Source organism: Pelobates fuscus, chromosome 1 (assembly GCF_036172605.1).
Source record: "Pelobates fuscus isolate aPelFus1 chromosome 1, aPelFus1.pri, whole genome shotgun sequence".
Taxonomy (NCBI): Eukaryota; Metazoa; Chordata; class Amphibia; order Anura; family Pelobatidae; genus Pelobates; species Pelobates fuscus.
Window position 1 is genome coordinate 28,280,959 of NC_086317.1, and position 25,904 is coordinate 28,306,862.

At 47.9% G+C, this 25,904-nt stretch overlaps 1 protein-coding gene across 1 annotated transcript in view; it reads right to left on the reverse strand.

Annotated features, from left to right (window-relative positions):
• The window catches only part of BACE2 (beta-secretase 2), a 75,238-nt gene that overhangs the window by 41,688 nt on the left and 7,646 nt on the right, over positions 1 to 25,904 (reverse strand). Inside the window, exon 2 of the mRNA XM_063447076.1 lies at positions 1,101 to 1,189. Within this exon, the coding sequence (XP_063303146.1) occupies positions 1,101 to 1,189 (89 nt within the window). The remainder of the gene's footprint in view (positions 1 to 1,100; positions 1,190 to 25,904) is intronic.

The following is a 25,904-nucleotide window of genomic DNA, read 5'->3' on the forward strand; positions in this document are numbered from 1 at the left end:
GGAGGTGCGTATTGGCCTGTGTTGTATTTGGCTTGTGCTGGCTCCTCCCCTGATCTGCCTCCTTGACAGTCTCAGCCAATCCAAAGCTTTCCTATGTGTAAGCATTGTGATTGGCTGAGAGATTTACTTCTGATAATGTCAGCCAAGCAGGTAGATCAGGGGCAGAGCCAGCAACAGCAGGCTGGAATACAAGTAAGATTCGTACTATATTAAGGGAAGTAATGGAGGCCATCAGGGGCTAGTGTTTTTAACACTATAGGGTCAGGAATACAGGCTTGTTTTCCTGACCCAATAGTGTTCCTTTAATGTTATACCTTAGTATAGATAGATATACAGGGACACAGTTTCACTCTTCCTGGATCTTATTCATCATATCTGGACTAAGAGGCATAAATCTGTCACAAAACAACCAGATATACAGCTGTACAAACTGTGCAGTGAGTCAGTAAGTATGTAATATTGAGACTAGCAGTGGGTGACAAGCAATATTGAGACCAGCAGTGGGTGAGGAGATGTGTTATGCTTCTGTCTCATGTGTAGTGTGCAGATGGGCAGAGGAGGATTCAGATCCCACAAGGCCCTAACAAATAACCAGTTTAGACCTTTCCCTTCATTCTTCACTTAGGGATAGTTTATGGGGCCAGTAAATTAATAGTTCTTGGGCCCATGTGACCTGGGCTTCCAAGCCTTCAATTTACTTTAATATTGGGTTTTGGTAGTAGGACTACTGGAACCATAGCAACTTCAATAAGATTAAGTTGTTAAAGTGCTTAGAGTGTCCCTTTGAGGGCCTTATTCCCATGTGAACTTACAATCTAGATAATTAAATTGAGGTACATTTTCTGCTAGATTGTCAACATATTTCAGCATGAACTCTGATTAACATTGCACCGGTCGATTTCTGTTGATTGGTCGGTTACTTCCTGCTATATGTCCCCAAGATAATACGATAAAACATAAAAAAAGGTACCACCACATAAAGTTTTTTTTTTTTTTAAATAATGGTTTGAATTACAATTTTTTACACAAAAAGAAAAAAGAAAAAAGACAATTAAACAGTATATACATATTCTTTATCCACACGAAACATATTTACTAACCGCGAAGAATTGAAGAACGTTGTTATATCTGGATTTAGCGAGCCAGCAACCGCAAAATTACTGCTTCCAGTATCCACCAAGATATTAAACTATATAAAAAAAAGGAATAAAATACAATTAGTGTTTTGTTTCAGAAAAATGGATAAATGTCGCAAACCCAGCTCTGCACATTATTAATACATGAAAAGATCTTGAACTGCATCAAGCTATTAAAAAGTCAAATAGCCGGTCTAAAATAACACTTCAGACAAGATGTCTTCCCCCCCCCCCTAGATCAGACATATTCTAAACACATGGAAAGAACTACAATTTAAAATGGATTTGGCTCATTTTCAAAAGCACTTATACAGCACAAACTAGGGAGCAAAAACAAAACAAACAAAAAAGTTAATATGTAATAAATGTTGAAAAACAGGATCTGTTCAACTCCGTTTGCAAAGCAGACGTCTATTACCTTCCACAAATGGTATTCAATATAGTGGAGCTAACTTGCAACTGATTAAAAAATTTTTTTTTAAAAATAAAGTATTCTTGGAATTCTCTGTGTGCCTGTAGAATGCCCTTTAACAGTCTGAAGAAACCAGTTTATACATTTGTATGTAAACAATGCATGCAAGTCTACTGCAATGCGGGGTGGCAAGTCACTGGTGGCATTGTTACGGGTATAATGTGTCTGTGTGTTAATAGACGGACGGTCTAGTCAGGACATGGGAATTGTACGAGAGGACGGCCAAGCAGTATGGAGTCTGATCAATGCATCCTTTGCATTACAACAAAGGAGTGGGAAGGAAATTCTGTTGAATAGTTCAACAAAGACCAAGCATACATTTTTCAGCCATGTTGGATTCGGCCTTGTAGAAGCTATCTAAACAGCATTCACAGTTGCTCAATGCACACCTCGGAATATGGTCATACTTTAATGGCCACATGTCACTCTTTGAAGTCACAGACAGTTTTACAAGTCAAACTGACTTGCTCCCTGCAATGTCCTGCGTCCTCCCATCCCAATCACACATCACCAACATGATGCTGATAGTTCCTCTTTTTAAAAAAGAGCTTTGCAGTATAGAGCAGTTTAGAGGCATTCAGGCTGTTACATGGATTCTTTGAGCAGTGGATTATTGGAATGCCTAAAACATTTATAAAATGTATATCAACAACTGGCAGCGTTATGCAATCAAGTAAGAATGGTCAGAAAATCAAAGTTCATTTTAATTTTAATGGGACACTCAAACTTGCTGGAAGAACGTGTCCTTTTTTTCCGCTTTACAAAAAGTGAACATTTCAAAAGAAATTACCACTTTTATTTCCCTTTTTACACCCACCCCCTGTCAGACAACAGGTCCTGTTACTTCCTGGTCTGGTTAGCTCAGTGGAGATAAACTCAAGAGGCAGCAATTACCCGGATCGCCTGCCTTTTAAATACTTATCATTGAGCTACTTTAGGAAGTCTGTGATTGGACAGCCAAAGAAACTCTGCAAATATTCCCCTTCTAACCTAGCCCAAAGGCTTCAGATAAAAGATCTGTAGCTTTTGCAAGCATTTTTTTTTTTTCAAACACCCAATTAAAAAATGCATGTTTTCCTTGGGGGGGACAAGGGGAGGGGATATATTTACTAAACAGTGATTTGTATTTGTTTGTTTTTTTAACTTTGAAAAGCGAAGTTTCCCTTTAACACCAAAAAAGACAAACTGAAAACAGAAATGTATCAAATTCAGCTATTTTCACTTTAATTTTGAAATTTACTTTGAATTCCTGGCAAATTACCCATTTGTAAAGAACCTTTAGGTAATTAGAAAGTTTAAAAAAATAAACACGCAACCCACAATTTTACATTAGTGCGGAGGATGTCAAAGACTGGGAAATATTCACTAAACAGTGACTGAAAACCACTCTCGCTCCCTTAAGATAAAATCAAGTTGGATAAGGTTTCATCTCTCTACCTTTTCATGCATTGCGTAGATAATGATGAGCTAATGTATCCAATAGGAACGCTCATGATTCTAAAAGTATATGATTAATCCCCTATATTTTATAAACATGTAGTTGTAAGGTATGGGGAAAAAATGTAACTGTAGAAATCTACATCTGTTTATCCAACAATTGGGTTTCTGTCATTTATACCTGGCAGTCACCATAGAGACAGCATAAGGAGAAATTAAACAATGTGTACCCTGGCTGTGCCGGTAATTAACTTAAAGGGACACTATAGTCACCCAGACCACTTCAGTTCAGAGAAACTGTTATGTTTACATGTTTACATTTGGGGTTAAGCCAGCCTCTAGTGGCAGTCTTCCGGACAGCCACTAGAGGCGCATCTGCGACACTGGAGGCATACTATGCCTCCATCGCGCAGAGCGTCCATAGGAAAGCACTGAGAAATGCTTTCCTATGGACACTTTGAATGCGCGCGCGGCACTTGCCGCGCATGTGCATTCGGCTACGCTGACGTTGGCCGGGGAAGAAAGGTCACCAGCGCTGACAGATTGAATATACCTTACTGGCTGTATACCTCCTGGAACAGGGAAGCTGCTAAGGCTTCTCAGTCAGTCCTGGCTCCTCCATTGAACTATGCACGGTTACAAATGTTTAGGTAACTTAAAGCATTAGAACATCCAATCGTTGGAAAGAAAACAAACAATCTCTGCACTTATGCCTAATCATTGGAAGTGAAACATAAGTTTGAAAAGCACAAATCTAACCTAAAATATATAATATAGATATAGATATAGAATCACTCAAGAATAGAATGAAAACAAATGTGAATTATAGAAACAATATCCAATTTTAGTCTACAAAAAAACAACAACAACAAACAAACAAACAAACAAACAAACCCCATATACATTTCTCTGCTTCTCAAGTTCTGGAAAAATCACTCCAGACAAGTCTTCCGCTATATTTTTCAGCAGGTTAATAGATGGGAAAATTAGCAGCCAATTTAACTAATGCCTCATTTAACACAAAGATTCCTAATTACATTACAAGCCCATCTGCTACAAGCGGCTTGCAGCCACCGCACACTAAATCTTTTCTGGCCTCGCTCAGTTGGGCTTGCATGCAATTATTACATGTTATTACTGGTGCTCATTTTGTTAAATCACATTTTTTTTGGCACTTTTTTTGTAAAGTATTTCATCTGTTTAAACATATGTTTTCTTGAAAGGAGCTGGCAGGGTAAGTTGTCATGCATTACTTCTCCACTAGAGACAGCGCCATCTGTATTTATCCATCGGAATACTCAGAAAAGCAAGATTTCCACATCGAGCATCTCATCTTGTTCTAGTTAGTTAGATCTCCGGAGAAACAATATTCATCAAAACAGAACAGAACAGCAGGCTTTGATAGCACGTGGAATGTTAAGATGTATTTAATGCCAAAGAAATTGATCATTTTATTTATATGGGGCACTTTGCTCACATTCAAAAAAGTTAGCGCAACAAACAAAGACATGACATACATTTTTGTCAGGAGACAACGAGATACAACAAAAGAAATACAAAAGATCCAACGTGTCATTAACCCCTTAAGGACCAAACTTCTGGAATAAAAGGGAATCATGACATGTCACACGTCATGTGTCCTTAAGGGGTTAAGACATATTGCTCTCACCTTTACACAAACTGACGGCAGAAAGGGTGTGTAACATTGAACAAATAATGTGAGTAAATAAAGCCAATGCATCTTGAACAGCAATGAGATGAGTTTTACGAAGAAGTAAGTAGAAGTATAGATCAGGGTGTTGCAGTGGATGTGATCTACTTGGATTTTGCCAAGGCATTTGATACGGTTCCTCACAATAGGTTAGTCTTCAAACTAAAAGAAATTGGTCTAGATGAATATTCTTGTTCTTGGGTAGAACATTGGCTTAAGGATAGAGTACAACGAGTTGTTATTAATGGTAAATTTTCAGGCTGGACAAAAGTGGTAAGTGGTGTCCCTCAGGGTTCTGTTTTGGGACCACTTCTATTTAACATTTTTATAAACGATCTTGAAATAGGCATTGAAAGCCATGTATCAGTGTTTGCAGATGACACAAAACTTTGTAAAGGAATAAAATGTGAGCAGGATATTGCTTTGCTGCAGAGGGATTTGGATAGATTGGGGGACTGGGCACTAAAATGGCAGATGAAATTTAACGTAGAGAAATGCAAAGTTATGCACTTCGGGGTTAAGAATGCACAAGCAACTTACACACTAAATGGTAGTGAATTAGGGATAACCACACACAAGAAGGATTTGGGAATTGTTATAGACAACAAATTAGGCAGCAATATGCAATGTCGATCTGCAGTTGCTAAGGCCAGTAATGTTTTGTCATGTATAAATAGGGGTATAAATTCTCGGGATGAAAATATAACTTTGCCTCTTTATAAATCGCTGGTGAGACCACACCTTGAATATGCTGTGCAATTTTGGGCGCCTGTTCTAAAGAAAGATATCATGGCACTAGAAAAAGTCCAGAGACGAGCTACAAAATTGATAAAAGGAATGGAGCATTTTAGTTATGAAGAAAGGTTAAAACATTTAAATCTGTTTAGTTTGGAAAAATGGCGCCTGAGAGGGGATATGATAACATTATACAAATATATTCAGGGCCAGTACAGACCTTTATCTGGAAATCTATTCATAAATCAGGACTATACATAGGACACGAGGTCACACATTTAGGCTGGAAGAAAGGAGATTTCATCTAAGGCAAAGAAAAGGTGTTTATACAGTAAGAGCAATAAGGATATGGAATTAGCTGCCTGAAGAGGTGGTTTTGTCAGAGTCACTACAGATGTTTAAACTGCAATTGGATAAATAAATACTTACAAAAACATAACATACAGGGATATAATTTCTGATTAGTGGGGTAATAGCTGCTTGATCCAAGGAGACATCTGACTGCTATTTTGGGGTCAAGAAGGAATTTTTTCCTAGTTTGTTGCAAAATTGGAAGTGCTTCAGACTGGGTTTTTTGCCTTCTTTTGGATCAACAGCAACAACATATGTGAGGAAGGCTGAACTTGATGGACGCAAGTCTCTTTTCAGCTATGTAACTATGACCTGATGGCAGAGGCGTTGCTAGTTTCCAGATGCGGGAAATAGCCGTATAGTTATGTAGCGCTAAAATGCAAACCAGTATAATCCAACTGATATATTGGATATGTTGGTGGTCTGGTAATAGAAGGGTTAATAAACAAACAGTTTAAATTGCTCGTATAATTTGCCACATATCGCTGTTTGTATATTGCTAGATAAGCGCTAATAAAGGGCATGTGTATTATATTAAAAGGGGGGGGGTTAGCTCACATTCCTTTGTTTGTAAGTGAATATATATATATATACTAAATGAAATTATATATATATATATATATATATATATATATATATATATATATATATATATATATATATTAAATTTCAAGCTCTGTAAATCAGAAATCAGTTTTTCACGGCTTCTCTCTCTATTGCAATAAAGTATTTGCACTACTCCGACCGCTGACTGGTTATTGGAAAAGGCTTTTTCAGAGGGTATTGGCTATTTGGCTAGCACAGAAACACCTGAGGCTTTAGCACAAAGGAAAAACTGAATGATTCAGACACTAACAGGGAGGTGAAGATATGACATGACGTTTCCCAGCCTTTTAGGTCACGGCCTGTCCCCTCGATCACGAACAATATGCTCCAGATTCTCTCCAGAATCCTAATGAAAGCAGAGCCAGACACAAGCACATGCTGCACAGCCAGATGCGGACACACACACACACACAAACACAAACACCACCAACATAAGCAAAAGTGATAACTCGGAAATGGCAGAAAATTGAACCATGAGACTGCAGGGACATGATCTATACCAGTGTTTCCCAACCCAGTCCTCAAGGCACACCTACCAGTCCAGGATTTAAGGATTACCCAGTTTTGTCTAAGGTGCTTTTAGAAAAAAAAAAGAAAAAACACCTTAGACAAAACTGGGTAATCCTTAAATCCTGGACTGGTAGGTGTGCCTTGAGGACTGGGTTGGGAAACACTGATCTATACATCAAAACGGTTTCATTCAGCTAAAGTTGTTTTGCAGATGATAGTGTCCCTATAATCTTTTTTTATGGATTTTTTTTATGAATGAGTAGAAGCGATTCAGTGTATATAATGATAGAAGTAAAAAGAATACAAACTTCAAAACAAAGCACAAGACAATACCAACAGTAGTTTGACCTTTGGGGAACCCAACTCCAGTATCAAGCTAATCCTAATCCTATGCAAATCACTTAGGTTGTCTTGACAGTAAGATAGGGCTGACAACCCTCTAGGCCAGGAATAGGCAACCTTCGGCACTCCAGATGTTTCGGACTACACCTCCCATGATGCTTTGCCAGCAATATGGGTGTAAGAGCATTATGAGGAATGTAGTCCACAACATCTGGGGTGCCGAATGTTGCCTATCCCTGCTCTAGGCAGAGTGAGCAAGGGGTCCACATCTGGATTACACTTTTCAAGCTAATGTGGACTCAAGGCAATTTATAAACATAACAACAGCCAGCAACCGTCAACAAGCCCGAAACGATCATCCGGGGCTGCTTGTGTAGAGCGAACCTACCCACATTTCAGATCTGGACAGCCCTTTAGGGTAGATCAGTCTGATATGTAAATGGTCTATGTGCTTTCTGGAATGGGCCAATACTAGATTAAAAACAAAAAATGCAAGCTATTTCAGCAGTTTTCCCATTCTCAGGATTCTCTTAAAATAATAATAATAAAAAAAAATAATTATAGTTGGAAACTGAAAACTCAACATAGTATAAAATATAGTTTCTATGTCCAAATACAAATGCACATCAAAAGAAAAATATTGCCCTTGTGTTTGATGCTTGTCATTGCATTATAAGATAGATGGCCCTAAATTGATGATGTAGATCTGTCCTGTTTTGCACAGTTCACCTTTAGGTTGCTGCCAAAGTCCAAAGATGAAAGTCATTGTATTTTTTTTACGTTTTTGGGGGAGGAGGAAGTTATTAGAATGAGTCTTTAGAAAAGTTAACTTTCCTGAAGAATGGTTTAGCTTGCTGCATTAGTGAGCATAGTACTGGATTTTCAGGTGCGTCCAAAAATCATACTGCACTAACACGTACCTCCCAAGTGTCCCTATTTAGGAGGGACAGTCCCTATATTGAGCCCAAATTGTGCTGTACCCATTTTCTATCCAAATGTCCCTCTTTCCCAGGAGTTTCATATTGTTGATGTGTCTGAGTGTATAACAGAGCTCCACAGCAATAATACTCCCAGTAATGGTCTTTAAACGATAATAAATGGGTTTAAAAATTAGTTGCGCTCAGCAGCAAGGATGAAATGGCTCTATTGCCTAGTGTTAGAGCAGCAGTGATTATGCTCTAAAGATGCAATGGGTGCATATGCTTCAGCTTTCGTCAAACCATTTAGATGGTTCAACAAATCCTGAGGACTCCCCAGCATTAGAAGACTATCCTTTCTGCTGCCAACATGGTAATGAGGACATTTTCTCATTATTTACCCAAAATATTTGCAAAGTTAGCAGGGTTCTGGCTGTGTCTAAATTACGGTTAGCTACTGTATTAACAAAAGCTCCTGTGTCCAAGGTAACATCAATTTGGAGGCTTGGAGCATACAGGGTTTCTGTGCACAGACATTCATTTGTCTAATATGCTCTGAAGTTACAGTTACTAATGCGTCATTGGAGAGCTCTAAAGTTTTGCAATATTGTAAACGAATGCAGCTAGGAGCCATCACAGAGACGAAACGCAGACTCTCTCATACTATTATCCTAGTATAAGACAGCATTCAAACTATTACGTAGACAGAAAGCAGGACGTTTCACGGCCTTCACAAAAATGAAGACACCTGCGTTGTTTGCAATCGAGTATAACCTTAAACCGTTGGCCTTAAACCTACCCACTGCTCAAAACCATCATACCCTTACTAATGGCAAGCCTCTAAAATGAAATACATTGGGGGTAAGGTCCCAAGACCTTACCTCTCACACAAGTCTACACCGCTAATTGTAAGCCTATTTTACAGGAGCTCTTAAAGGAACACTATAGTCACCTAAATTACTTTAGCTAAATAAAGCAGTTTTAGTGTATAGATCATTCCCCTGCAATTTCACTGCTCAATTCACTGCCATTTAGGAGTTCAATCACTTTGTTTCTGTTTATGCAGCCCTAGCCACACCTCCCCTGGCTATGATTGACAGAGCCTGCATGAAAAAAAAAACTGGTTTCACTTTCAAACAGATGCAATTTACATTAAATAATTGGATCTCAATCTCTAAATTGAACTTTAATCACATACAGGAGGATCGTGCAGGGTCTAGCAAGCTATTAACATAGCAGGGGATAAGAAAATCTTAATTAAACAGAACTTGCAATAAAGAAAGCCTAAATAGGGCTCTCTTTACAGGAAGTGTTTATAGAAGGCTGTGCAAGTCACATGCAGGGAGGTGTGACTAGGGTTCATAAACAAAGGGATTTAACTCCTAAATGGCAGAGGATTGAGCAGTGAGGCTGCAGGGGCATGTTCTATACACCAAAACTGCTTCATTAAGCTAAAGTTGTTCAGGTGACTATAGTGTCCCTTTAATAAACATAAAAAAATAATTATTTATATATATATATATATATATATATATATATATATATATATATATATATATATATATATATATATATATATATAATCTTCCACACAACCTAGGTGGGACGTGTGGACATTCTGAAGATTAACATGTTGGCCCATATCAAGTATATGTTGCAATTCCTCCCTATTCATTTTCCCTAGACCTTATTGCTCTGAACAGAGATATTTATTTCATGGGTTCTAAACCTGCTTTCATTAAAATATTCCCTTTATCATTTTACCCACAAAATTAAGCAGAATTGGTGACAGTCCTAATATGCATACTATCCACCCAAGAAACAGTGGACCTACATAAACTTTTAGAAGTAGTTCCATGCTCGTTGTACGGTCCACAATGGATGTCACAAACTCAGTATTCACTGCAAACACCTCCACACTTGACTAAACCAACTACCATGTGATAATGGAACTCAACAATTGAAACATCTTTGCCAAGCTCTACCCCACTATCTTAAAGGGACACTCCAGTGCCAGGTTGTTTTTCTGGCACTGCAGGTCCCCTCTCCCTCCCACCTCCCAATCCCCAGTTGCTGAAGGGGTTAAAACCGCCGGCGGGGGAGGCCTAATGCGCATGCGCGGCAATGCCGCACACTAGATCTCTCCATAGGAAAGCATTGAAAATGCTTTCAATGCTTTCCGATGGGGATTTAAGCGACGCTGGAGGTCCTCACACAGCGTGAGGACGTCCAGCGACGTTATAGCACAGAGTGCTATAGACCAGGAAGTGCCCTCTAGTGGCTGTCTAGTAGACAGCCACTAGAGGAGGAGTGAACCCTGCAAGGTAATTATTGCAGTTTATAAAAACTGCAATAATTACAGTTGCAGGGTTAAGGGTAGAGGGAGTTGGAATCCAGACCACTCCAATGGGCAGAAGTAGTCTGGGTGCCTGGGGTGTCTCTTTAAGAATATCATAAAATGTTTACATGTCTCCCAACTGTAATGCTTTTGGCAGGAGAATCACAGTTTTGCGGTCCGGTCTCCCCATCCTGATTTTATTCCCTGGCATCTTGCATCTGAGGACGCCAAGGAACTTTCCCGGACATCACTGCATGAGTGCATATTTAGACATGCAGACACCATGCAGTAGGCATTAGGACCATGCAAAGAGTGCTCTAGCACCACTCCCTCAGTGGTCCTGCAGGATAGGAGCCAGACAACCATAAGGCGGTCAGCTTGGCAAGCTAGACCCTCAAGTGGGCAGACATGCCCAATTTCAAGAAACTCTGCCCTTTATGGACAACACAAGTTGTGGCACTGCTAGCACCTTTTGAAGGCCCATTCGCCTTCAGACTTCATATTTCCCAATGTTGGGAGATGTGTTTCCAGTGTTAGAGTTATACACCTAATGCACAATGGTGCTTTCCACAGTTCTCACTCTTCAGTCCACAAACACTCCATATTCATTCCTTCAACACTTTCATTATGAAAAGGCAGCTTCTTCTTGAAAGAAAGGCTCGACATTGAACAAGTCTATACAGCAGGTGCTGAATTGGAATATGGGCAGGATTTTTTTTTACTAAAGTGAGAATTCAAAGGGAATTTCAGATGTAAAGCCTGCATAGCCACACTGAAAAAAGAGCAGACTTCAAGAATTTTCCCCGTTTGGCTAATTTGACCTTACATTTTAAATTCACTTTGGTGAAAACCCATGAGTGTCTAGAAACTATTCTGAGATGTAAGACATTCTCTGCACAGACTTTATAACCAGGGGGAAAATAAAATAGTGTAGCTACCAACTAAAAAGGTATCAAATGGTTGTTGTGGTTTATTCTTCTTACAAATTACTAATGTCTAATAAATTAAAGAATGTTACAGGATGATGGATATTCAACAACAAATATTAATTGCTGGACTTGGGAAGGGAGAGATGGAATCTTTAAAGTCAGAGAACAGACAGACAACAAACCTTGTGGTCCTTTGTCCACTGTTCTATATAGATATGACCGTAATAACGTCACACATTTGAGCTTAAACTCTGGCCATATAAGAACAAGTATGAAAACCCGCTTTATATGCAGCCACATTCCAGAGTTCTCAGACAAAGAAAGACATGTGACGTATTGATCCATCTGTTACTTATGCTCAATCCTGACATCCCTGACTAATGTGAATAGTATATGCACTACAGGGAGTGCAGAATTATTAGGCAAGTTGTATTTTTGAGGATTAATTTTATTATTGAACAACAACCATGTTCTCAATGAACCCAAAAAACTCATTAATATCAAAGCTGAATATTTTTGGAAGTAGTTTTTAGTTTGTTTTTAGTTATAGTTATTTTAGGGGGATATCTGTGTGTGCAGGTGACTATTACTGTGCATAATTATTAGGCAACTTAACAAAAAACAAATATATACCCATTTCAATTATTTATTTTTACCAGTGAAACCAATATAACATCTCAACATTCACAAATATACATTTCTGACATTCAAAAACATAACAAAAACAAATCAGTGACCAATATGGATTCTGCCAGTGTTTTGATCTGTTCACTATCAACATTGCGTGCAGCAGCAACCACAGCCTCCCAGACACTGTTCGGAGAGGTGTACTGTTTTCCCTCCTTGTAAATCTCACATTTGATGATGGACCACAGGTTCTCAATGGGGTTCAGATCAGGTGAACAAGGAGGCCATGTCATTAGATTTTCTTCTTTTATACCCTTTCTTGCCAGCCACGCTGTGGAGTACTTGGACGCGTGTGATGGAGCATTGTCCTGCATGAAAATCATGTTTCCTGAAGGATGCAGACTTCTTCCTGTACCACTGCTTGAAGAAGGTGTCTTCCAGAAACTGGCAGTAGGACTGGGAGTTGAGCTTGACTCCATCCTCAACCTGAAAAGGCCCCACAAACTCATCTTTGATGATACCAGCCCAAACCAGTACTCCACCTCCACCTTGCTGGCGTCTGAGTCGGACTGGAGCTCTCTGCCCTTTACCAATCCATCCATCTGGCCCATCAAGACTCACTCTCATTTCATCAGTCCATAAAACCTTAGAAAAATCAGTCTTGAGATATTTCTTGGCCCAGTCTTGACGTTTCAGCTTGTGTGTCTTGTTCAGTGGTGGTCGTCTTTCAGCCTTTCTTACCTTGGCCATGTCTCGGAGTATTGCACACCTTGTGCTTTTTGGCACTCCAGTGATGTTGCAGCTCTGAAATATGGCCAAACTGGTGGCAAGTGGCATCTTGGCAGTTGCACGCTTGACTTTTCTCAGTTCATGGGCAGTTATTTTGCGCCTTGGTTTTTCCACACGCTTCTTGCGACCCTGTTGACTATTTTGAATTAAACGCTTGATTGTTTGATGATCACGCTTCAGAAGCTTTGCAATTTTAAGAGTGCTACATCCCTCTGCAAGATATCTCACTATTTTTGACTTTTCTGAGCCTGTCAAGTCCTTCTTTTGACCCATTTTGCCAAAGGAAAGGAAGTTGCCTAATAATTATGCACACCTGATATAGGGTGTTGATGTCATTAGACCACACCCCTTCTCATTACAGAGATGCACATCACCTAATATGCTTAATTGGTAGTAGGCTTTCGAGCCTATACAGCTTGGAGTAAGACAACATGCATAAAGAGGATGATGTGGTCAAAATACTCATTTGCCTAATAATTCTGCACTCCCTGTATTATACACAGGGCAAGCATTTACAGAGCAAAAAGAATTTCTTCAGTAGGTGTCCAAGTGTGCGCACACACACACACACACGTTTTACACAGTTTTATTCTTAAATGCTGGTATATTGTTCACGGAGGTAAAGGAATGAGGAACTGATAGTTCTCAGGAAACGACAGTTTATCTTTAGTCTTAGATTTGTATAACCTGCACCACTGATAGAATGCAAGAACAAAAATGTAAAAACATGACTTATCTTCAAATTATGTGCAGCTTCCCACAGATCACCTCCCAGGCGGTGATCTTTTATAGATGAAACAATATAAAGACAAAAAAAAAAAAATACTTGGAATACAGTTGGGACCACATCAGCTGTATCCCAAGTGTTTATGGTCTGTATATGGTTTTATCTTTAGTCTTACCCTCAACCCTGCACAGAGAAAAATAAATCTGCATTGATCTATTTCGACAGCAAATTAAGGATCTGCATAGAAACTACTCACCCAGTGGGTTCCTACAACATTTGTCTCTAATGTAGAAGACTTGTGCTTTAAATGCGGGACTATGGTTGGCACAGCTGGACAGATTGTTATTATTCCCATTTATATAGCGCCAACAGATTCCGTAGCGCTTTACAATATTATGAGAGGGGGATTTAACTATAAATAGGACAATTACAAAGAACTTATGGGAACAATAGGTTGAAGAGGACCCTGCTCAATTTAGCTTAGATCTGGTGTTACTCAGTGATGTTATCATATTCGTAGAATATCTACTCAAAAAAAGACTGCCCACCACCATTTACCCAGCTATATTTTTAAACCATCTTGCATATACATTGCTACATGCAATGGTTTCTCAGATTAGTGAATGCCACTATATCTCTACTCCACCCCCTATTCCACGTTGGCCTATTGTGAACCTTCCACTCACCAAGAATGGATTTATGGTATTTATAAAGTGCCAAATTCCGTAGCGCTATACTATAGATGGACTAACAGACATGTATATGTAACAAGATGAGCTGGATGTGCAGTTACAGAGAGTGTTGAGGGCCCTGCTCAAATGAGCTTACAATCTAGATCAGAGGTTCCCAAACAAGTCCTCATGACCCGTCAACAATCCAGGATTTATGCATTTCCCTTTTTTATACTAATCTAGATACTGAAAAAGCCGGGTGTGTTGGTGAGCCATGAGGACTGGTTTGGGAACCACTGTTCTACAGGATAGAACTCCTACAAGTAGTTGTTTATCTAGTCTTCAAACCCAATGCCAAATATGGTCTCAGTACCTTCAACATGTATTTCAGGTGACACCTGGGGACTGCATGACACAGTAACTGCTATCTACTGCCATGAATATGTTTTTACAGTTTCCTAGCTGCCATTCGCTCTTCACCATGCCGACTCAAAACTTTATAAGATAAGGGTTTTTTAAACAAATATGTTCGACCTCAGCAGACAGAAACCTCTCCTGTATTTCGTTTTTCACCATTATTCATTATCACACTTGTAGTTCTCTTTTCCTACTCATTTCACTTCCACGTAATCACTACCACCGTCTTTCTGAGATAGAATGTGTCCACATTTCTATGTTTCCTTGGTGTCCAGGTAATGGTGGGATGTTAAGATTTACCTTGGATGCCAGAAATGCCTTATAATTTAACAGATCCAAATGTTACTTAAAGAACAAAAAAAAAACACGTTTAGCATAATAAGAGCAGCATTTTTTTTATTAGGATATTCCATTAACTCTAAAGTGAGTTCTTCTTTGATCATAAAACCAAACTAGAAAGCCTGTTACTGTCTTAATTTGGAAAGTACAGAATAACTGACAGAACTTGAAGAGTGACTTTTTAACTAGGCTCACATCTTCAGAACAGACCATTTACACAGTGCCACATACATATAAACAGTGAAATGAGAGATTATTATTCAATACATCCAGCATATGGACATATAAAGTAGTAAGGAAAGAAGTGTAAATCGCACTATTCAGGGTTCTATGTCAGGAAGGAAAGTTTACTTAAGGTACACCAGTGATTACATTTGCCTAAGTGAAGCCAAGTGGCCAGGTCTCGCATGTGAGATGTACTTTCAGACCCTTGGCTAATGAGTGTTCTCACTTGCTTCTTCTGCCCCCGCTCTCCCCTCCCCCCAACCATGAAAGGGTTAAAAACCCTTCTAGTCACTCACCGATTCCAACGCGGAGGTCCCTCAGCACTGGGTCAGGCTCTTCCACTGTCAGCCAATAAGGGGAACACAATGCGTGTGTGTAGTGGTCACCGCATGCACGTTAAGCCTTTTGTATAGGAAAACATTCACTCAATGCTTTTCTGTGGTGGATTTAAAGATGCTTGATGTCCTCATTCAAAGCGTGAGGACATCATGCGTCATTTCATAGAGTTAAAAGGAACTGGTGACTATAATGTTCCTTTAAATCATGTGAAACTGCAGGTGGCTGTCTAGTAGAAAGCCACTAGAGGCAGTCTTAACCCTGCAATGTAAATCCCATTGTACAGCGCTAAGGAATCTGACGGCGCTATATAAATAAAATATTCATAAACATCGCAGCTTCTCGAAAACGGCAAGGTTTGCAGCTATAGGGCTTAAATGACAGGGACACTGCGACTTTGGTTTGGGTACCTATAGTCCCTTTAAGCATTGAAGCATACTGCCCAACATTCTACAGATCAACAATGTATTATTTACAGACTGATTTCTAAAAACATTTATTGTAGTTAAGACACATTGTGGGGACTATTATTGCTGTTTGGGATTTGGGCCCTAAAAAGGGACACTTGGGAGGTATGTTGAAGTCATATTACGTAATCTTTCTGCCAAATGTTTGCTAAAGCCCACACCTGAGCCCATGGAGGATAAAAACTAAAATAAAATTGGATAGTAAAGGAGGAATAAACAACATATGTGCCGTCTGTTTCCCTGTTAGATTAATGAGCTTTGTACATCCTTACACTTTGTTACAGCTAAGTCTGTGAATTACATAAAAGCGTCATCGTGTATTTCTTTAGATTTCACTAACAAAGTACAGATTTTTTTCAGACTTACAGGATCTAGAACAAGTTACAAATGTACACAGCTCTTTGAGAAGCGAGACAGAGAGAGAGAGAGAGAGAGAGAGAGAGAGGGAGTGGAGTGGAGTGGAGTGGAGTGGAGAGAGAGAGACCACAATAATGGCAAATAAATCCATTATTAGAATGTCAGGTGGCAGTCGGATGTAAAGAGCAATCCACATGATGCAGATTTTGAAAGCAGATTTTCTATACCCGTGGCTAATTAATCATAGATCCCTACTGAAAGGTTTAGGGTTCACACACAGTTCTTTATTAACTACCAATCAGCTGACAGACCACAGAGGGATTCTGGGCAGTCACAAGGAATCCCGTGACAGATAAAAAGGAAGAATTCTATGGACACACAAAAAATTTAAAAACAAAGAGTCAAAGATCAAAAATAAATACTAACATCATCCGACATTTCACACCCACTTCAAAAATGTCACCATATTGTGACTAGTTCAGGTTCACAAGTTGGCCTTGTTAAGTCCTCACACGCGTGTCAAATGCCTCTTCAGATCTCCTGATCTTTTGCTGCACGTAATGTAGTATTTCTCAGATATAAAAAGGTATTTACTGCGGTACGTGTAATATTCCCACATATGACATGATCTTTTATTTTCCAAGTCAATGGGATATTAACTGTGCAATGCAAGGACCACTAATCTCAATCACGCAAAATACATGTCTCAATAAACTCAAGATTAGTCACAGTTACACTGCTGCATGGTGTGACAATGTGTATATGGACAATTCCTTGATCCAAGGATAAATCTGACTGCCATTCTGGGGTTAAGAGGGAATTTTATTCCTAGTTTGTTGCAAATTTGGAAGTGCATCAAACTGGATTTTGTTTTGCCTTCTTTTGGATCAACAGCCAAAACAAATGTGAGGAAGGCTGAACTTGATGGACACATGTCTCTTTTCAGCCTATGTAACTATGTAGATTGTAAGCTAATTTGGGCATGATCGTGTATGTCAATTACTTGTTAAATGTCCCCCACTCTATAATTCAAGGAGGGGATATTGACTGCCATTAGAGGGGCTTCCACAGCACAGAACAAGTAAAACTGACGAGAAGTGGATGCTCCCACAGGAAAGCTTGCCGTGCATGCACATAGTGTCCCCAACATGCCTCTGAGGAGCAGTGGTTTGGACCATCTCTGAGCAGCATCGCAGGTGGCAAGCAGAGGGGCTTGGTGCTGAAAAAAGGTATTCAAGAAAAGATAATTTTATTATTTTAAACAAGGGGGGTGACATGTTTTTTTTAAAAGGGACAGGTACATTAAAGAGAGTTAGAAATACCGGTTTGTATTCAGTGCCAGATTAAGAGCCCAGTGGGCCCGGTGCTGACAATTATGATGGGCCTAATTACAAAATCTTATTTACCAAAAACACTGAAACAGTCCTACCTCCAAAGCGTCATGTATCTGATGTAGATGGTGCTGGAGGGAAACTCATATGATGCAGCTATGAGAAAACACATACACTATGCTAATCTCATGCTTTCAGCTTCAAGTAAACCCATACCCCCTAACAGCAGTGTCCAGTAAAGCAGAAAGTCTATGGATGGGGTAAAGGGGTGGGCCACTGACACAAATCTGCCGAAAGGGGCGAACATACACAAAAAGGGGGCATGTCTGTGTCCCCATGTCTCCCAGTCCCTTAGTGTCTGTGTCCCCATGTCTCCCAGTGTCCCCATGTCACTAGGACACTAATGGACATTGAGAGACATTGGGACACAGATACTAGGGAACAGTGAGAGAGCTGGGGACACTGGATGACTTTGGGACACGGGAGACATGGGCAGAGGCGGCTCTCTAATTAGGCGATTTAGGCGGCCGCCTAAGGCCTCGCGCTGATGGGGGCCTCGCGGCCGCCTAAATCGCCTTAGGGCAGTGTGACAGATCGGGTCCTCGGTCAGAGACCGAGGACCCGACACAGGAGGGGGCCCGGCGGCTTGCCCTTAATGCCGCCGGGTGCGAGGCCCCTCCTATGCCTGCCCGGGAGAGAGCCAGCCTGTCTGCAGCTCCGCCGAGTGCAGAACTGCAGACTGAGTGGGTCTCGCGATCTCACCCAATCAGAGCGTTGCCGCGGGTTACCACGGCAACGCTTTGACTGACTGAGATCGCGAGACTAAACTTACCACGTGGTCTGCAGCTCTGCACCCGGCGGAGCTGCAGACTGTAAAGGGAGCCCACCGGACCACCAGGGAAACAGCCTGGCCGCCCACTGGACCACCAGGGAAACAGCCTGGCCGCCCACTGGACCACCAGGGAAACAGCCTGGCTGCCCACTGGACCACCAGGGAAACATAAGGTATTTATGCCACCCCACCACCCACAGCCACCCCACCACCCTCTGCCCCAGCCAAACCACTAGCCACCCCACCACCCACAGCCACCCCACCACCCTCTGCCCCAGCCACCCCACCACCCACAGCCACCCCACCACCCTCTGCCCCAGCCACCCCACTAGCCACCCCACCACCCACAGCCACCCCACCACCCTCTGCCCCAGCCACCCCACTACCCACCCCACCACCCTCTGCCCCAGCCACCCCACCACCCTCTGCCCCAGCCACCCCACTAGCCACCCCACCACCCACAGCCACCCCAACACCCTCTGCCCCCCCACCACCCACAGCCACCCCACCACCCTCTGCCCCAGCCACCCCACCACCCTCTGCCCCAGCCACCCCCCTACCCACCCCACCACCCTCTGCCCCAGCCACCCCACCTCTGCCCCAGCCACCCCACCACCCACAGCCACCCCACCACCCTCTGCCACAGCCACCCCACCAACCCACAGCCACCCCACCACCCTCTGCCCCAGCCACCCCACCACCCACAGCCACCCCACCACGCTCTGCCCCAGCCACCCCACCACCCTCTGCCCGTAGCCACCCCACCACCCTCTGCCCCAGCCACCCCACCACCCACAGCCACCCCACCTCTGCCCCAGCCACCCCACCACCCTCTGCCCCAGCCACCCCACCACCCTCTGCCCCAGCCACCCCACCCTCTGCCCCAGCCACCCCACCCTCTGCCCCAGCCACCCCACCACCCTCTGCCCCAGGCACCCCACCACCCTCTGCCCCAGGCACCCCACCACCCTCTGCCCCAGGCACCCCACCACCCTCTGCCCCAGGCACCCCACCACCCTCTGCCCCAGGCACCCCACCACCCTCTGCCCCAGGCACCCCACCACCCTCTGCCCCAGGCACCCCACCACCCTCTGCCCCAGGCACCCCACCACCCTCTGCCCCAGGCACCCCACCACCCTCTGCCCCAGGCACCCCTCTCAGGAACTATCTATGGCAACCCGTCCCAGTCTAGTTGGAGTGATGGAAAATGCAGGAACAGCACACCCATACAGAGGCGGCTCTCTAATTAGGCGATTTAGGCGGCCGCCTAAGGCCTCGCGCTGATGGGGGCCTCGCGGCCGCCTAAATCGCCTTAGGGCAGTGTGACAGATCGGGTCCTCGGTCAGAGACCGAGGACCCGACACAGGAGGGGGCCCGGCGGCTTGCCCTTAATGCCGCCGGGTGCGAGGCCCCTCCTATGCCTGCCCGGGAGAGAGCCAGCCTGTCTGCAGCTCCGCTGAGTGCAGAGCTGCAGACTGAGTGGGTCTCGCGATCTCACCCAATCAGAGCGTTGCCGCAGGTTACCACAGCAACGCTCTGACTGACTGAGATCGCGAGACTAAACTTACCACGTGGTCTGCAGCTCTGCACCTGGCGGAGCTGCAGACTGTAAAGGGAGCCCACCGGACCACCAGGGAAACAGCCTGGCCGCCCACTGGACCACCAGGGAAACAGCCTGGCCGCCCACTGGACCACCAGGGAAACAGTCTGGCCGCCCACTGGACCACCAGGGAAACATAAGGTATTTATGCCACCCCACCACCCTCTGCCCCAGCCACCCCACCACCCACAGCCACCCCACCACCCTCTGCCCCAGCCACCCCACTAGCCACCCCACCACCCTCTGCCCCAGCCACCCCACCACCCTCTGCCCCAGCCACCCCACCACCCTCTGCCCCAGCCACCCCAACACCCTCTGCCCCAGCCACCCCAACACCCTCTGCCCCAGCCACCCCAACACCCTCTGCCCCAGCCACCCCACCACCCACAGCCACCCCACCACCCTCTGCCCCAGCCAAACCACTAGCTACCCCACCACCCTCTGCCCCAGCCACCCCACTAGCCACCCCACCACCCACAGCCACCCCACCACCCTCTGCCCCAGCCACCCCACTACCCACCCCACCACCCTCTGCCCCAGCCACCCCACCTCTGCCCCAGCCACCCCACTACCCACCCCACCACCCTCTGCCCCAGCCACCCCACCTCTGCCCCAGCCACCCCACCACCCACAGCCACCCCACCACCCTCTGCCCCAGCCACCCCACCACCCACAGCCACCCCATCACGCTCTGCCCCAGCCACCCACCACCCTCTGCCCCAGCCACCCCACCACCCACCCCACCACCCTCTGCCCGTAGCCACCCCACCACCCACAGCCACCCCACCACCCTCTGCCCCAGCCACCCCACCACCCACAGCCACCCCAGCCACCCCACCTCTGCCCCAGCCACCCCACCACCCTCTGCCCCAGCCACCCCACCACCCTCTGCCCCAGCCACCCTACCCTCTGCCCCAGGCACCCCACCCTCTGCCCCAGGCACCCCACCCTCTGCCCCAGGCACCCTCTGCCCCAGCCACCCCACCAGCCACCCCACCTGCCACCCCACCATCCACAGCCACCCCACCACCCTCTGCCCCAGGCACCCCACTACCCTCTGCCCCAGGCACCCCACCACCCTCTGCCCCAGCCACCCCACCAGCCACCCCACCACGCTCTGCCCCAGCCACCCCACCACCCACAACCACCCCACCACCCTCTGCCCCAGCCACCCCACCACCCACAGCCACCCCACCACCCTCTGCCCCAGCCACCCCACCAGCCACCCCACCACCCTCTGCCCCAGCCACCACACCACGCTCTGCCCCAGCCACCCCACCACCCACAGCCACCCCACCACCCTCTGCCCCAGCCACCCCACCACCCACAGCCACCCCACCACCTCTGCCCCACCCACCCCACCACCTCTGCCCCAGCCACCCACAGCCACCCCACCTCTGCCCCAGCCACCCACAGCCACCCCACCTCTGCCCCAGCCACCTCTGACCCAGCCACCCTACCGCCCCAGCCACCCTACTGCCCCAGCCACCCTACCACCCTCTGCCCCAGGCACCCCACCACCCTCTGCCCCAGCCACCCCACCACCCACAGCCACCCCACCACCCTCTGCCCCAGCCACCCTACCACCCTCTGCCCCAGCCACCCCACCACCCACAGCCACCCCACCACGCTCTGCCCCAGCCACCCCACCACCCTCTGCCCCAGCCACCCCACCACCCTCTGCCCGTAGCCACCCCACCACCCTCTGCCCCAGCCACCCCACCACCCCCAGCCACCCCAGCCACCCCCAGCCACCCCACCACCCTCTGCCCCAGCCACCCCACCACCCTCTGCCCCAGCCACCCCACCACCCTCTGCCCCAGGCACCCCACCACCCTCTGCCCCAGCCACCCCACCACCCACAGCCACCCCACCACCCTCTGCCCCAGCCACCCTACCACCCTCTGCCCCAGCCACCCCACCACCCACAGCCACCCCACCACGCTCTGCCCCAGCCACCCCACCACCCTCTGCCCCAGCCACCCCACCACCCTCTGCCCGTAGCCACCCCACCACCCTCTGCCCCAGCCACCCCACCACCCCCAGCCACCCCAGCCACCCCACCTCTGCCCCAGCCACCCCACCACCCTCTGCCCCAGCCACCCCACCACCCTCTGCCCCAGCCACCCCACCACCCTCTGCCCCAGCCACCCCACCACCCTCTGCCCCAGCCACCCCACCACCCTCTGCCCCAGCCACCCTACCCTCTGCCCCAGGCACCCCACCCTCTGCCCCAGGCACCCCACCCTCTGCCCCAGCCACCCCACCACCCACAGCCACCCCACCACCCTCTGCCCCAGGCACCCCACCACCCTCTGCCCCAGGCACCCCACCACCCTCTGCCCCAGGCACCCCTCTCAGGAACTATCTATGGCAACCCGTCCCAGTCTAGTTGGAGTGATGGAAAATGCAGGAACAGCACACCCATACAGAGGCGGCTCTCTAATTAGGCGATTTAGGCGGCCGCCTAAGGCCTCGCGCTGATGGGGGCCTCGCGGCCGCCTAAATCGCCTTAGGGCAGTGTGACAGATCGGGTCCTCGGTCAGAGACCGAGGACCCGACACAGGAGGGGGCCCGGCGGCTTGCCCTTAATGCCGCCGGGTGCGAGGCCCCTCCTATGCCTGCCCGGGAGAGAGCCAGCCTGTCTGCAGCTCCGCCGAGTGCAGAACTGCAGACTGAGTGGGTCTCGCGATCTCACCCAATCAGAGCGTTGCCGCGGGTTACCACAGCAACGCTCTGACTGACTGAGATCGCGAGACTAAACTTACCACGTGGTCTGCAGCTCTGCACCCGGCGGAGCTGCAGACTGTAAAGGGAGCCCACCGGACCACCAGGGAAACAGCCTGGCCGCCCACTGGACCACCAGGGAAACAGCCTGGCCGCCCACTGGACCACCAGGGAAACAGTCTGGCCGCCCACTGGACCACCAGGGAAACATAAGGTATTTATGCCACCCCACCACCCTCTGCCCCAGCCACCCCACCACCCACAGCCACCCCACCACCCTCTGCCCCAGCCACCCCACCACCCTCTGCCCCAGCCACCCCACCACCCTCTGCCCCAGCCACCCCACCACCCTCTGCCCCAGCCACCCCACCACCCACAGCCACCCCACCACCCTCTGCCCCAGCCAAACCACTAGCCACCCCACCACCCACAGCCACCCCACCACCCTCTGCCCCAGCCACCCCACTAGCCACCCCACCACCCACAGCCACCCCACCACCCTCTGCCCCAGCCACCCCACTACCCACCCCACCACCCTCTGCCCCAGCCACCCCACCTCTGCCCCAGCCACCCCACCACCCCACCACCCTCTGCCCCAGCCACCCCACCACCCTCTGCCCCAGCCACCCCACCACCCACAGCCACCCCACCACGCTCTGCCCCAGCCACCCACCACCCTCTGCCCCAGCCACCCCACCACCCACAGCCACCCCACCACGCTCTGCCCCAGCCACCCACCACCCTCTGCCCGTAGCCACCCCACCACCCACAGCCACCCTCTGCCCCAGCCACCCCACCACCCTCTGCCCCAGCCACCCCACTAGCCACCCCACACCCACAGCCACCCCAGCCACCCCACCTCTGCCCCAGCCACCCCACTAGCCACCCCACACCCACAGCCACCCCAGCCACCCCACCTCTGCCCCAGCCACCCCACCACCCTCTGCCCCAGCCACCCCACAGCCACCCCACCACCCTCTGCCCCAGCCACCCTACCCTCTGCCCCAGGCACCCCACCCTCTGCCCCAGGCACCCTCTGCCCCAGCCACCCCACCAGCCACCCCACCACCCACAGCCACCCCACCACCCTCTGCCCCAGGCACCCCACCACCCTCTGCCCCAGGCACCCCACCACCCTCTGCCCCAGCCACCCCACCAGCCACCCCACCACGCTCTGCCCCAGCCACCCCACCACCCACAACCACCCCACCACCCTCTGCCCCAGCCACCCCACCACCCACAGCCACCCCACCACCCTCTGCCCCAGCCACCCCACCAGCCACCCCACCACCCTCTGCCCCAGCCACCACACCACGCTCTGCCCCAGCCACCCCACCACCCACAGCCACCCCACCACCCTCTGCCCCAGCCACCCCACCACCCACAGCCACCCCACCACCTCTGCCCCACCCACCCCACCACCTCTGCCCCAGCCACCCACAGCCACCCCACCTCTGCCCCAGCCACCTCTGACCCAGCCACCCTACCACCCTCCTGCCCCAGCCACCCTACTGCCCCAGCCACCCTACCACCCTCTGCCCCAGAAACCCTACCACCCTCTGCCCTCCTACCACCCACTACCCTGTCACTGTCCTCCTACCACCCTCTACCCTGTCACTGTCCTCCTACCACCCTCTGCCCCAGCCACGCTACCACCCTCTGCCCCAGCCACGCTACCACCCTCTGCCCCAGCCACGCTACCACCCTCTGCCCCAGCCACGCTACCACCCTCTGCCCCAGCCACGCTACCACCCCAGCCACCCTACCGCCCCAGCCACCCTACCACCCTCTGCCCCAGAAACCCTACCAGCCTCTGCCCCAGCCACCCTACCACCCTCTTCCCTCCTACCACCCCACTACCCTGTCACTGTCCTCCTACCACCCTCTGCCCCAGCCACCTTACCACCCTCTGCCCCAGTCACGCTACCACCCTCTGCGACAGCCACCCTACCACCCTCTGCGACAGCCACCCTACCACCCTCTGCGACAGCCACCCTACCACCCTCTGCGACAGCCACCCTACCACCCTCTGCGACAGCCACCCTACCACCCTCTGCAACAGCACCTTATACACACAATGCAAACCCTATTTTTAACTTTAGATGTTAGTGGGGGCCTCATGTTTGAGTTTCGCCTAAGGCCTCACAAAGTCTAGAGCCGCCACTGGACATGGGGCATTGAGACACTGATACATAGGGGACACTGTAGACTTGATAAAGACCTGGGTACAGGTCAAAACGTTGCGGTGTCCAATAAACCTGCTTAAATCTATCACAGTGAGTGCCTGAGATTTTCTTCTATACTAGGGGACACAGACACTTGGGGGCACTGTGAGACATGGGGACACTGAGAGACTAGGGGATTCTGTGAGACTAGGGGATGCTGAGACACTACGGACACATCGACACCAGGGATACAGGGAGACATGGGGCACTGAGACACTGATACATAGGGAACACTGTGATACATAGGTGACACTGGAGACTTGATAAAGACCTGGGTACAGGTCGAAACGTTGAGTTGTCCAATAAACCTGTCACATCCAATAAACCTATCACAGTGAGTGCCTGATATTTTTTCTTTTATACTAGGGGACACTCAGACACTAGGAGACATGGGGACACTGGGAGACATTGGGACACTGGGAGACTAGAAAACACTGAGACACTAGGGACACTGGCACACTACGGACATTAAGAGACACCAGGGACACTGGGAGACATGGGGATACGGAAATTCTAGGGACACTGGGAGTGCCCCATGTCGCCCAGTGTCCCCTAGTGTTTGTATCCCCACGTCTCCCAATGTCCCGGGTCTCTGGGAGACACAAGGCCTAGTGTCTCAGTGTCCCCATGTCTCCCAGTGTCCCAATGTCTCGCAGTGTCGGAGCTGCTGTCTGGACTCTCTGTGCAGAGCTGCTCCCGGCGGATCAGTGAGTAGAGAGAGGCAGGGAGGGAGATGCTGTAACTTCTCAT